This window comes from Cygnus olor, chromosome 2 (assembly GCF_009769625.2).
Source record: "Cygnus olor isolate bCygOlo1 chromosome 2, bCygOlo1.pri.v2, whole genome shotgun sequence".
In the NCBI taxonomy this organism is placed as follows: Eukaryota; Metazoa; Chordata; class Aves; order Anseriformes; family Anatidae; genus Cygnus; species Cygnus olor.
In genome coordinates this window covers 67,169,996-67,183,509 of record NC_049170.1, presented here as the reverse complement: position 1 = coordinate 67,183,509, position 13,514 = coordinate 67,169,996, and the positions used below count along the sequence as shown (strand labels likewise).

At 37.6% G+C, this 13,514-nt stretch overlaps 1 protein-coding gene across 3 annotated transcripts in view; it reads right to left on the bottom strand.

Annotated features, from left to right (window-relative positions):
• Positions 1 to 2,320: 2,320 nt before the first annotated feature.
• DCLK3 (doublecortin like kinase 3) overlaps positions 2,321 to 13,514 on the bottom strand; it is a 29,047-nt gene continuing 17,853 nt past the window's right edge. For 2 of the 3 annotated variants that reach the window (XM_040548912.1, XM_040548914.1), the window contains exons 3-5: positions 6,696 to 6,828; positions 5,552 to 5,719; positions 2,321 to 4,712 (exon numbers count right to left, since the gene is read on the bottom strand). In XM_040548912.1, coding sequence (XP_040404846.1) covers positions 4,516 to 4,712; positions 5,552 to 5,719; positions 6,696 to 6,828 — 498 coding nt within the window. In that variant the 3' untranslated portion in view covers positions 2,321 to 4,515. The remainder of the gene's footprint in view (positions 4,713 to 5,551; positions 5,720 to 6,695; positions 6,829 to 13,514) is intronic. The other variant, XM_040548913.1, reaches the window with a different exon arrangement.

Here is a 13,514-nt window from a genome sequence, read left to right as displayed (position 1 = left end):
AGCATGGGAAACACACTCCCTAACAAGAAAGCATTAAATCACTTTTAATCAGACCCCTATGTACACCCCTTAAAATACAGTGCAATAATTTTGTGTGATTATAATTAAGTCATTCAATTCTTAACAGTCTACTGTTATTCTCAGAGTGGAGAGGTGGCTGTGGTCTCTAAGTACCAATACACAATAAATGACAGCGTGTACTGATTCTCACAGTAGCAGCCACTTCATCTCACATGCTCGCATCCAGAGAGAAGGTAGTTTGTTCTAAAACATCATCAATATATTGGATGCATTTTTATTTCTACTCTTTCCACGAAGACTGCAGGCCTGCAGAAAAATAACATTTTCAGCAACAGAAATGAGTTATACACAAGCTACTAAAACTCTTTGAAAAAGTCACTTCTGCAATCAACTCAATTTCAACTACAATGCCCGTTTCTACAAACAAAACGTTTTTAAATAATTTTGAATTTTACAGAATAAGGATTTACTACAAAATTTAGTACTGTGTGCATTATACTTCAATGAAACTAGCTATGCTTATCGCGATTGCTCTAATATCCTAGTGGAAACCATTCATGACATACAGGGACAAAAATAGTGTTGGAATCTCTCTCAGCTCCAGTGTGATTGTGTTGATTTTAATGGGATTGTGTGTTTACATTTGTAACTGCTCAAAAGACTGCAGCATTATAAGGGGTTCTTTTATGTGTAAATGAAAGTACACACAATACTTAATGAACACGCCAACTTTTACAAGAAACATTACCCAAATAAATAAAATATAAATTAAGGGGGCGGAGGGTGGGGGCATAATAATGAAAAAAAAAGGATCAAAATACTTGCCCAGGCAATTGTTTCCTAATTTATTGGAAATATTGAAACATAACATCCACTGTATAGCTTGCCTTTCTCAGGGGAAAAAAATATATTATAGACTTCAATGGAAAAGTTATATTTTAATTTAGAAAAATGACACTTTCAGCGTAGTTGCATACAAGACATACTGTAATACCAATAAGTATCAACATATCCTGCCAGTCCAGCTAAAGTGCCCATGTTACTTTCAGGAGCAAGAACATCAATAGTAATTCATTGTACTGATGGACTTGCACAGAATAGAAGAATGCACAGACAGAAAATGAAAAACATTGTCTATACATTTCTGAAATTAAGATAAATCTAGGAGATGGGAGGAAAAAAAAAGGAGACTGATACTCTTCTTTGGGAAGATCAGTTTATAAGCACAGCAAATTTACTACATTCTCAATCAGACTGACTAGTGCCCTAAATCTTGGCACTGAAAACCTGGACTTAATGTTCAGAAACTCCTAATATAGTCAAGAAAAGATTATGACACAATTGTATTTACACTGGCTTTCAAGGATGTTCAAAACGCTTTAATGCTTTTGATAATCTCGGTAGCAAATACACCCTCACATAGAGCCCAGCTATTCTGCAGTGTGACTATTGTAGTTGAAAGCTTTGATTTTAAGTGTTGGCTCAGTAAAAAGAAAAGTGACACGTGTGTCACTAGGAAATGAAATATTGGTGATCCACTTCTTTAAATGTATGTTTGGATCTTGACACCTTAGAAGTCTGGAAAGTCTTGCAGTTTGGCCTGTTACTGCTATCTTACAGTTCTTACCTCATTTTCTGTGGAAAGGAAAAACTGCAAATAAAAAAAACTTACCTCTGTAACATGAATTTGGTTCATGTAGAAGAAAGTGTGTCTTACAGACAGTAAAGATCAGGTCTACATTGGAATGTCATGCAGTGGGAAGAAAAGAGACTATAGGAGATACAGGGGACACTAGAGATCTTTGAGACCAAGTTTTTTTTTCACTTGTCTGAGTCCTCTCTAATCTTACCAACTGTCAACATCAGCAAGCAATGCTTGAGGCCGAGCTCATCAAAATCACACGCATTCCCAAGACTTCAGGTAATGTAATCTGGAATGAGTGGAAAACTAGCTTACAGCAGCACAGAAGCAGAGCAAGAACACTGAAAGCAATGGAAGAAAGGAAGGATTATCTAAATAGGATAGATACAGGAGGTGGCAAAAGCCTTGAGAAGCACCTGGAAGCTTTTTGAGCTTCCAACCTGAAGGAGGGCCTAATGCCACAGGTCTGTTAGCATCACCAATCCAGTCCTTCAGTGCTGCCACATCAGCATTGGTGTTTACAGACACTATGTGATAGCAGCACGCAGCACAGTCTGTGTTCAAGCAGTCTAGAACCTAGAGAACTTGAGAGAAAAACAAGATCTTTGATAAAATAATTACTTTTATATTTATTACAAACAAATTCTCTATCTTCTGTACCAGGATTAAGGCTGTAGACATGTTCTTAAAGGCAACAAGGCAACCCATAGCAAACTCCATACCATTGGATTCATTGCTGATAATGTTTTGGTTTTTTTTTGTCACTTCAAACTTTATTCCTGAACTATTATATTAAAAATAATTACAAAATATAATATTGCAAGTCAGAAGCTATTTTTCCACATCTGAGACAGACTTAAATTAGCAGAGAAGTTATTATTAGTATTCAAAGACCACGTAACAGATTTAGAATATGAGGATACACATAGGAAAGCACTTAAATCTATTCTTCAACAGGAAGAGTCTTCCTAACTCAGAGTCTCTAAAGCAGAGGTATGACATATCATAAATGCCACTTGGGCATACAGTAAAGATTTGACTCATTTGTTTTACAAATTGTTGGATTCCACAGCAAGTCTTAATCCAATATGTATTAAAATAAGCCAACTCAACTGAAAATGCAATTCTCTTGTAAGAGCCAAGTTGTTTCTACTTCCATACATCATTTTTGAGGCAAAAATTGTCACAGCTTGACACAGAAACATGCTGACAGTACCACACTCTTTTTGGTAATTCAGAAAATTCACACACAATTTTAGCACTCAGCAAAAATAATATCCTGTTTCTTATAGTTATGAACATGTTCTACTGATTCTGAAATGCTTCTGACATTTCATTACAAGATACCTTTATTCAATTCTACAAGCTATGAACTTTATGTTAATACTACTGATAATTTTATTGTGAATATTATTTGCTAGCACGTGTAATTCATGGACAAAGCATTATAAAACAGACAACTAGGGTGCTTTTTGGATTTGATTAAAGAAAATTTCTGAGATTCAAAAGCTCTTTAAGGTCATGGCCCTTCTCAGGACTGCATTTTTCCCCCCAAAGGCTTTCTTTAAAACTCCATCCAATCCAATTAAAAATAACATAAGCAATGAAGCATATGACATGTCCCCTGGGAGACCTTCCCATGAACTAACAAGAAGTTGCTCTTCCTGAGTTGAACTTTAATGTAACTTCATTGCATTGCCTATTCTTACAGAATCAAGGAAAGAGACCCCAAGGAAGGCAACATTTAAAAAAAAAAAGTTTGCTAAACTACACTGACAGGTGTACAAAAGCAATTCAGCTCTGAAGGATGTTGATGAGAGGGGAACCATAAAGGTAAGGGCTAACTTAAGTTACAGAAGGAGCTTTCCAGCTCTCTCTTCTCCATCAGCATGAGGGAGTCACAGATGGATGTGGATGGCTCCTAATAAAAAATTCAGTATAAAAAAAAGCTTGGGTTATCATTCCATAAGTATACCTTTGGGAATAGTTTCCTTAGAACTGTTAACTTCCTACTTCCCAGAGTAGGAACAAAAATGTTTTCAAAGTTATTATTCTAGCCTTGAAACCGTATCAGCCATGGTATCTTCCCACCTCTTCTTATAAAGAAATAAAACTACCATATTATACAGAACCATGGTAGTTTAACAGAAACATTGTACATTCTACTACCCTGTCCCTGAGAACATCCAAAGAAAAGATGTTGCCAAGGGAGATATCATAAAATATCTCATTTCACCTACAACGATTTTTCTTTCCTTACAACTTAATAAATAGTATCTTACATTTTATTTAACATATCCTACAGCTAAATAATATATACATACATATATATATACACACACACAAAAATAATTCCCTCACCTTCTCCACTGCTCGCAGGAACTTGTGAAAAGCTAATTTAAGAATTAGTGCAGGATATGTATGCAGACAGCCATTTTGACAATGTTATAAACACAAAACGTTATAAAAAAACAAAATGCAAAACTCCTGAAGGTATCATACAAAATGAGACAAGAAAACACATTTCAGTCACCACTAACATTGGCCGCAGAAGCAAACATTTGCCATCTAAAAAGATATACATTATATAATGTAAAAGTTCAAATCAGTATTTAAAGAAAAATAATGGATACCCTCCAGGAAATATCTAGTACCCACTGCTGTCAGAGACACTCCCAAGTGACATCACAAGGGTGGGGATGCAAATATGATCTCTATCCTTATTTAGAATCAAGGAGAGGCATAATGATGGCCAGCAAAATCTATACGCTGAAGGCTCAATTCATTTACAAAAGAAAACAAATAATTTGTTAATCAATAAAAAGGGACAAATAGATGAGCTTGAAGAGACTTCATGTGTCCTCATCTACAACTTCCTTTCGGCGCTGGGTCCGGAAATGACGCTCAATATTTATTGTTACTTCCCTCTGCAAGTTTCTGCCATTAGTTTTTCCAGCTGTTCTGATCCAAGGGTGCTGAAGTACTTGCTGTGCTGTGTAGCGCTTTTGGGGATCCACTATCAACAGCCTGGTTATGAGGTCTTTTGCTGCTATTATGAAAGAAAGAAAAGGAAAGAGAAAATAAAAGTGATGGTTATTCCTACACAAAACATCTTTCTAATCTTTCTTACTAGTTTTACTGTATTTTTTTTTGTGGCTATCCCCAGGAAATATTTTAGCAACTAGATTTAGAACTAGTGACAGGAGATGTTAAACCTCCACACCATTTTCCCCCAAAGAAAGAGAAAAGGGAAAAGAATTCAATCTTGAAGAAATGCTGAAGGCATGCAGCTAGGTGTTCTGATTCACAGGAACTAGCAATGGGAATCTTATCCCTCAAAGAGCACAACAGTCACAGAACTCTGTTGAGTATGCTCTTTAAAAGATCATATAAGGAGACACAGGTTTTACTGTCTGATTTTGAAGACTGCAGAAAAGGCACTACTAGCCTAGAAGAGGGAAGAAATGGCCACATTGATCTCAATAGAAAATTCACACTGCATTCTGCAGATCAAGGACTTAATTTTCAGCTCGAGATTTTTTTAAATGCATCTTTACAGAAAGGTAACATAACACTGGAGATAATTTTGGTGCCTTTTTTCCTACAGAGATAATTCTTACAAGTCAGCTAAACAAAATTTTTTTTTCTTGCCTTAGAAAGGGAGCAAACAGTTACATCAATCAGTTCTGATATTCAGATTCACCGTGACTGATACCACCAGAGGACTAAATTGACATCTAAAGCAAATACAGAATCATCATATAAAACAGACCTGTAAGACACCCCAAAGTTGACAGACATCCCTGTCATGAACAAAAGGGGGCTTCTGTGTGTCCAAGGCACTCCAGGGAAGAGGTTTTCAAAGCTGGTATACATGCTGAATCTTACCTGCAGAAATATTGTCCCAGTATGGGGAAAGGAACTCATAGTGACCCAGCTGTATGATTTGAAACAGCTCTTCTTGATCACGTTCCTGACTGCGAAAGGGGGGAAAACCGCAGAGCAAAATGTAAAGGATCACACCAGTTGCCCACATATCTACTTCGAGCCCATAGCCTAAGGAAGAAAAGACAAACCATGGCTAACCATCTTTTACTCAGTCTTCTTTTAGAAAATAAACAAAAAGCAACAACAACAACAAAAAACACAACTCATGACTGGTAGGAGCTGTTTCTTTTCTCATTTTATTCTCTAAGAAACAGAGAAGCTTTCTTCAGCTTCTTAGAAAGACAAGGTCAGCAGAAGAGTAAGTGGCTGGTACACCACTTCTGCAAGTGGATCTGCTCTGTTAATAGTCACAGCTCTCACACACTGCCTCTCTTCTTCAACATATTTCACAATCACTGTCTGTCTCACAAGGCCAATGTCAACAGGAGACTAATTGAGAAAACATGGGGCATATTTCTAAAATAGTCTTCCTCAGTTTCTCTTTTTAAAAAAAAAAAGAGCACTAAGAGTGCCAAGTTTCCATTGAAATTGAATATAACTGGAGATGTTCAACCCAGCTCTACAGAACAAGACACAGAAATAGCTTTTCTTGAGTCATCAAAATCTGACTCCTTTCCAGGTCTGAGTCTTTTTGGATAGGAAATCAACAAAATTCTCTCTGATGTGAACGATGCTTTGGCTTGTTACATGTATTTAGCATACATGTTCACCATCCTTTTGCATCAGAGGGCCTTGGAAAGTTGTTTGGGTTACAGTCACAAAATGGGGGTGACTATCCTGAGGTTGCAAGACAAACTTTTGCTTATTTCACCACGTAAGCAATTATTATCTATGATATTTTACTAAGTTGCCTGCTTGGAAATCACAGTTATATCCCATAGACATTAATAATGCAAACATGACTGATATGCTTGTGTTTGTCAAAAGCTAAGAGGTTTTCGTTCCTTTCACGGATTTTGCTGCTAGCCAACCTCCTACCCTGTAAAGGCATATCATTAGGTTGAAACATTCTGGAATATGTCCATGATTAGAAAGTTAAGAGCAATTGGATGATTTGCTAGGAATTATAGATATATACACTCACCCTTCTCAGCAAGTATCTCAGGGGCAACATATGTTGGTGTTCCACACACAGTAAATATAGGTTTTGTAACCAGCTTTGCAAGGCCAAAATCTGCTAGTTTCAGTGTAGTAGATTTATCTGCATTATGCTGAACCTACATTCAATGAAATATAAATATACATTTAGTCCACATGCATTTTTAGATTGCAAAAGATAAATGAAATAGTTAATAATACAGAGGAAGACGTTCTAATAATAGTACTGTCAACAAAAACAAAATGAAATGGAAAACATATTTCGATAAACAGTATTCAGAAAGTTTTCTCTTCTCCATGTACCAAGATGGCACATGCATATAAGAAGAAAAGCAATAATGGAAAAAGAAAATTTTGCTCTTCAAACTCTGGCACACTTATTTGAAAGAAACGAAAAGGAGGAAGACCAAAAATAAGGAAGAGTGAATTAAACATTTATTTTTCACCTTAGGAAAGCAAAGGAGAATGTTACGGGCCTCAACTTGTGCATAGGGAGGTTTAGATTGGACATTAGGAAGAAATTCTTCATGGGGAGGGTGGTCAGACATTGGAAGGGGCTGCCCAGGGGAGTGGTGGAGTACTACCCCAAAACACCCCTGGAGGTATTTAGGAGATGTGTGGACACAGCACTAAGGGACATGGTTTAAATGATAGGACTTGGTAGGTCAAGTTCATGTCTGGACTTTGTTGTCTTGAAAGTCCTTTCCAACCTAGATGATCCTATGATTTTATGATAATTGATATTCCTACGTATGCCACTGACTTTACAGTGTCACTTGAAGAGCCTAACTCCATCACAAAGGTCCAAAAAAAAAGAAAAAAGAAAAAAGGGCTTTATTTTCTTTGCAAATTACTCTGCTACTCTACCTGCTGCTCTGAAAATAAATGAATTGCAGTAATTACACCGTACAAGCTGGAGAAATGAATCCAACAAAACATCATTGGAAGTGTGCCTTTCCATCAGTTCCCATCTCCTGCATCTGTGTGTAAGGTAATCAAAACACTTGTTCCCATTCTAATTTTGTATGCATGTCTTTAGCATTAATTTGTAATGCAGCTAATGAAACATTATTTAAAAAAAAAATATTGAAAGGTCAAGTCATGAGTAAGGTAGCAGGGTAATTAAACATCACTATTCTTAATACTGGTGACTGATACTCAAATATTCTTTAAGAAGTAAAAAATGTCATAAACTTGCTTCTAATGAGAAATTATGTCTCTAACTATGGGGAACAGACCAGCATCTAACATGAATATAGGGAAACCAAGAAAATCTGCACTCGGGTTTTGAGCAGACAAGCCAGAATATGAGGCGACAGGCATACTTCACGCTTTAACACCTCATTCTTTGCCATCAGACAGTGCTTGAGACAACCAAAAATTCAAGATGGTCTCTATTACAAGACAACTAAGGACACGGATGGGACAAGATTTGCTCACCTACATTACAGCCAACTAATTCCCATTTATCTTCTTTACGGAAACTGTAAGCACTCATCCAGATTTGATTAAGCGAGAGTTCTGTGAGTTTTTTTTCCCCTGTTTTAAGAAAAATGTGTTTGCCACCGTGAAATTGAAAATAAAAGTTTCCTATGACCACACGGACAAAAATTCTGTAGGAGAAAACTAATATGCCATAGCTATCTTCTATCGCATTAGTCAACTTCATGAGGATTTTTTGTCATCATTCACCGTGGACTCAACAGCTGATAAAATGAAAATGACGAAAGTAATAGTTATTTTCTAGAACTGCATCTATCCACAAGATTTCTATTCTAACAATATGGTTAACAGTGGTAGAACGCTACAAAAAACTCATAACTGAAACACTCAATTTTATATGTATTATATGAGCACAAATACATATTTCTGTTGTATATATAAAGCTTTTAAAATTACATAAGGGAACTGTATCACATATGGAATTTCAACAAATAGCCTGTATGCTACTGTACCAGGACAAATAACACTGAAATGTTTATGCAATTGTGTTTGTGTTTTTTTTTTTTTTAATAATTTATTTATTTTAAAGAAACCAGCAAAGGGAGAAATCCTGGTCTTAATCCCAACCCATGAAAGCCATTAGGAAATGTCTGGTCATTTTTCTTGTTGAAACACACTGGTGTACTTTTCACAGAGAAGCCAAAGTCCTAACCTCCCATCAGAGCACAATGTGGCAATACTGCACCATGTGTTCTTGAGGACAAAACCACTGAGCTTTCAGTTTACTTGACATTTGAACAGGTAGGAACAGCATGCAACATGGCTGTATTTTTACAGCTCTCTGTGACAATCATTTCAAAGCCAGTGTGTAACCTATCAGCATGCCTGAAAACCTCAGCCGAGATCTCCTCAGCCTCTTCACTAACAACTCAACGTCAGCTCAGATCAAGCAAGCATTCCATTCCCTTCATCCCAAACTTTGTAATCTCTAGTCTGCCTTTCCATCACCTGGCAGCAAAAATAGCAGGCAAATAAGCATTACAGAAAGAAAAGCCACTCAGGTTACTTGTATTCCCTCCTGAGGCCAGAGCTTTTACTCATAGCAGTATCACAGAAATCTACAATCTTCCCATGAGAAATCTAGCCTTTGACATATCCCACATACTTTGAAATGGTACAAACAAAGCAAAAATAGTAACACTAGAGGACCATCCCAGCTTTATCATGACATCTGTTACAGCATCTGCATTCAAGACTACAAAGATTGGTTCTAAAAGTTCATTCCAAAAGAGCTGCCCTTACCTGCCTACAGAGCTAATTGCCACAAAGAAGAGCAGCATCCATCCAGCATACTTTGTCTGTAGACAGCCAATTTAAGCCATACAACTAATTGCATGCATCATCTGTAAGGGAAGCCAGCATCTGGTAGTCCTGAACCAGGACAGTCAGAATTGTTTGCTACTCTCTTGATGGCAGGATACCCAAATACTGTTTATGGATTTCTAGCTATAGCAGCCATACACCTGAAAGATTATAATATACTAATACAAAGGCAAGTTCATCTTCAAAAAGGGATGAACTGGTCTTTTCCTTTTTTTTTTTTTTTTTGTCTGTTGATGACTCCCAAGTTCTTCTTTGTTTTCATATCTACATTGTGAAATTCAATGTGTTTACGATGATTTATAGCATTAATATTCTTCTTTATGCATGTATGTATGGAAATACAGATTCTACATACAGACATAAAGATATCAAGCTAGCCCATGCAACTTTTTGCATATTAAAAGCAGAGATAGAAAGAAAGCACTGCTTCTACATTTGAGTTTCAGACATCCCTTGATGGACAGTAGCTAGAATAATCTCTCTATAAAAGAAATCTTACAGAAAATAACCTGCATAAGTTTATCATACTGAGAGCTCCTGATAGGTAACTGGTTAAATAAGATTTTAACTCAAATGCACTTGGAGACCTTCAACAGCACTTTACGTATTTGTAAATAGGGTCACAAAACCAACGTTTACTGATAAAACAGCTACAGTTGAAGTTCTCATACACATTTGAAAACTTGAAAGCTTGAAAGAAAGGAGAAAGAAAAGAAAAAGGAAAGGAAAAAACTCAAATGCATAAAAAGCTGCAACACTTATAGAGCCCAGTTACCATATTAGCATTTTGGGGAAGAGTACAAGAAAATGAGTTCACAATCACAAATACAAAAATCTACACCACGAAAAAAAAGGGGGGGAGGATGTGGCTTTGCATCTTTTACTGCTATAATCCAGAAAAACAGCCTCTAGAGTTTGAAAGTAATTTCTGACTCACAGAAATGCCACCACCTGTGGAATTAAACAGTCCCTTAGCTAAAAACCTTGGTGGCAAATTCTACTCCTCCTATGCTCTTCCAGCTAGCATGAAAGTAGTGACCAGCTTATTTTGTGGGTCAAATACACCACATCACTCAGCCTTGGTAGCAAAGGTTACCTCACTAAACACCTCATCCTATTCCAGGTGATTCCGTTAGTGGGAAGGGAGGGCTTCAGAGCAGGTGTCTTCACGCCAGCTCTCAAACAGATTTTGTTTTGGTAGTGCAAGTCACCACCCTTCTGCCTCACAGCTACACTGCAAGGAGTCTGAAAGTTGTGGGCAGGCACAGTAATGAAAGAGGGAGAGGAAAGGCAAAAAGGATTTAACGGTGGGCTGTTATACAAGTCTGTAACTAGAGGACAGTGCCACATGAGCAATAGGAATAGTACCGTAAACTAATAAAACCAGATTTTCAGCTCTGCGTGAATAACCTTATAACTCACTAGACATCAAAGTATGTTTCCACCTTATCCTCTGTAGAGACAGAAACATGGTTTCCCTTCTTTCCCCAGCTGCTTATTTTTATGAAACTTCCAGAAATATGTCTCCATTGTTTGCTGCTTCTCTGTCAACTCTGATGGAAATGATCCAGTAGGTTCAAAAGTCATTAGGAGCAAGCCTAGATTCCCACAGAAAACAGACTTACAGTAGACAAAACATATTCCCTAACGAAGACATGCTAAGGATCCTTTCTCTGCCAGTCCCCATTTGCTGGGAAGGTTTAAGAAATATGGAAAAAAAAATGGTTGACAAGAAAGAGAAAGGACAGGATTCACCAGACCAAAAGACCCCAAAGTAGTCCAAATGAGTCAACAGCCAAAAACTGATTAGATTGGATATTAGGAAGTTTCTTCCCAGATCAGGTGGGTAGGCATTGGAACAGGCTGACCTGGGAAGTTGTGGAGTCACCATCCCTGTAAGTATTTAAGAAATATGTGGATATGGCACTTTGGGACATGGTTTAGTGGTGGACTTGGTTAGGATGATCTGGAAGGTTTTTTCCAACCTAAATAGGTCTATGGTTCTATGAAAAAGTATGAGCCTGTTTCTGTCCTCCGTGCACAAAGACAGCCTAGGGAGACTAATTCAGACACACATCTGTGGTGTAGGAATGTGAAGTGAAGCAGGAGGTATCTATCCCACAACCAAGGACAAAGCGGAGACACCGCAGGATGCCAGCACTTCCAGAAGGCTGCTCCCAGCCCCTGGCCCACCAACAGTGGATGAGCCCATAAACTTGCTTCAGTAACGTTTGGTACTGTGTAGCTCTTGCCAACACCAAATTAGTGGCAGCTGTCCACGTTGTTCTGCTATTACTGTTCCAGTCACTCTAAGGAGTCAGAGAAAGCATATTAAAATTTCAGAAAGCCATAAACTTGCTCACACAGCCTGTATTTTTAGGGATGATTATTAGATAGCAGATGAGCTATTCAATAGTATCAACAATTTACAAGCTCACATAGCTTGTTGAACACACTAACTTTTCAAAAAGAAGCATCACATAAACAGTGTGTAAAGCAGGCATTCAGTCATTTAACGAGCAAGGTGAAACCAGAAGAGGTATTTTTTTCTTGTTAGCTCTGGTAATGCTGTTCTGATGTGATAAAATACCTACGTGGTGGGGGTGAGTCTGTCCTTGAAAAAATGTATGTTTCTGTAATTCAGCCAGAGCAGGCAACACAATTTCTTCAGTGTTACAAAACTTTGCCCACCAGTCTGTTTTGCAGTGCTGTAAACTACATGTATGATCCAGGTCTCACCTGATGGTTTTCACCTCTCTTTTCCCTTAACTGCAGCACTGAGAAGATTACATATTATGCAGAGAAACAAAGCATCTGGTCTCAGGTGTTTCATATACAGCACTTTATTTTCAGTCAAGAGGAAGGAGCAAAGCCTGGCTTACAGTGGAAAATTAGCTTCTGGAAGAAATCCCTTCAGTTCTGAGTGAAGTTTTGCTCAAACGGCAAAACAAGGCATGGCAGGGCCCAGAATCATACTTCTTTCTGCAAAGCAACCACTTGCATTCCCCATCTTCTATTTATACAAACACACCACATACCAAGGATTTTCATCAGACTAAGGAGGATGCATAGCAGGACCTAGTATAGACGCCATTGGTTAGTCAAAAGGTTTGGATGCAAATTCTTCAGACCCAGCTTTGCTCAACCTCTGTATGTCCTTTCTCCAGAAATACACAGATTTTTTTCCAAAGTTAATTGCCTTAAAGAACTGAATGACACATAGGACTAATCATCTGTTAACAATTTTTGGGTTATGATCTTCCACCAACAGATCAAATTAGGTCTGTTAGAGTCAGGCAGATATTTGGTAACTCTGCTCAGAAATTTGGAACCCTAGGAGAAGAGCATAACAAACGATTGGCAAGCCAATTGCTTACTTTCACCCTCTTATAATGGGTGTCTTACCAAGAATCAATATTGCAAACACTTCTACACCAACTTACATGTGAGTAACTTTACTGACTTCAGTGCTGGATGCAAGGAATGTAGCCTCAGAAATGTGTTGGAAAAGAGAACTCCTTAGCACAATGTGAGTATGAGTTAACTTTAGTGCTTGGTGTTATATTTCACCAAAACGTCTGTATATCGCCGTCAGCTTATTTCAGAAAAATGCATTGTACTTCTGCTCTGAAGAAAGTAAAATTGTCACAGAATTGAAATCACTACAGTAGAGGATTGCCACAGTGGTCTGCAGTGGACAAGAAGTCCATCAAATAAGCTGAATTAGCAATTTTAATAAATTTTGGTCTGCAAGGAAAATGCCTGATGATTCAGTGCATGCTTCATGCAAAACATTCAAACTTGTGTACCAAAAAGTCAGATGATAAATAGCATGCCTGATTCCCAGAATACAAATGCTCACTGCCCCTGAAAGCCAGGTCATTTTCATTTAAATTTCTATTTGCAAGCACTGTGATCTACAGCTTAGAGCAGATACAGGCAGAGTAAGCTGTAATGCTAATTTCAAGATCATATTCAT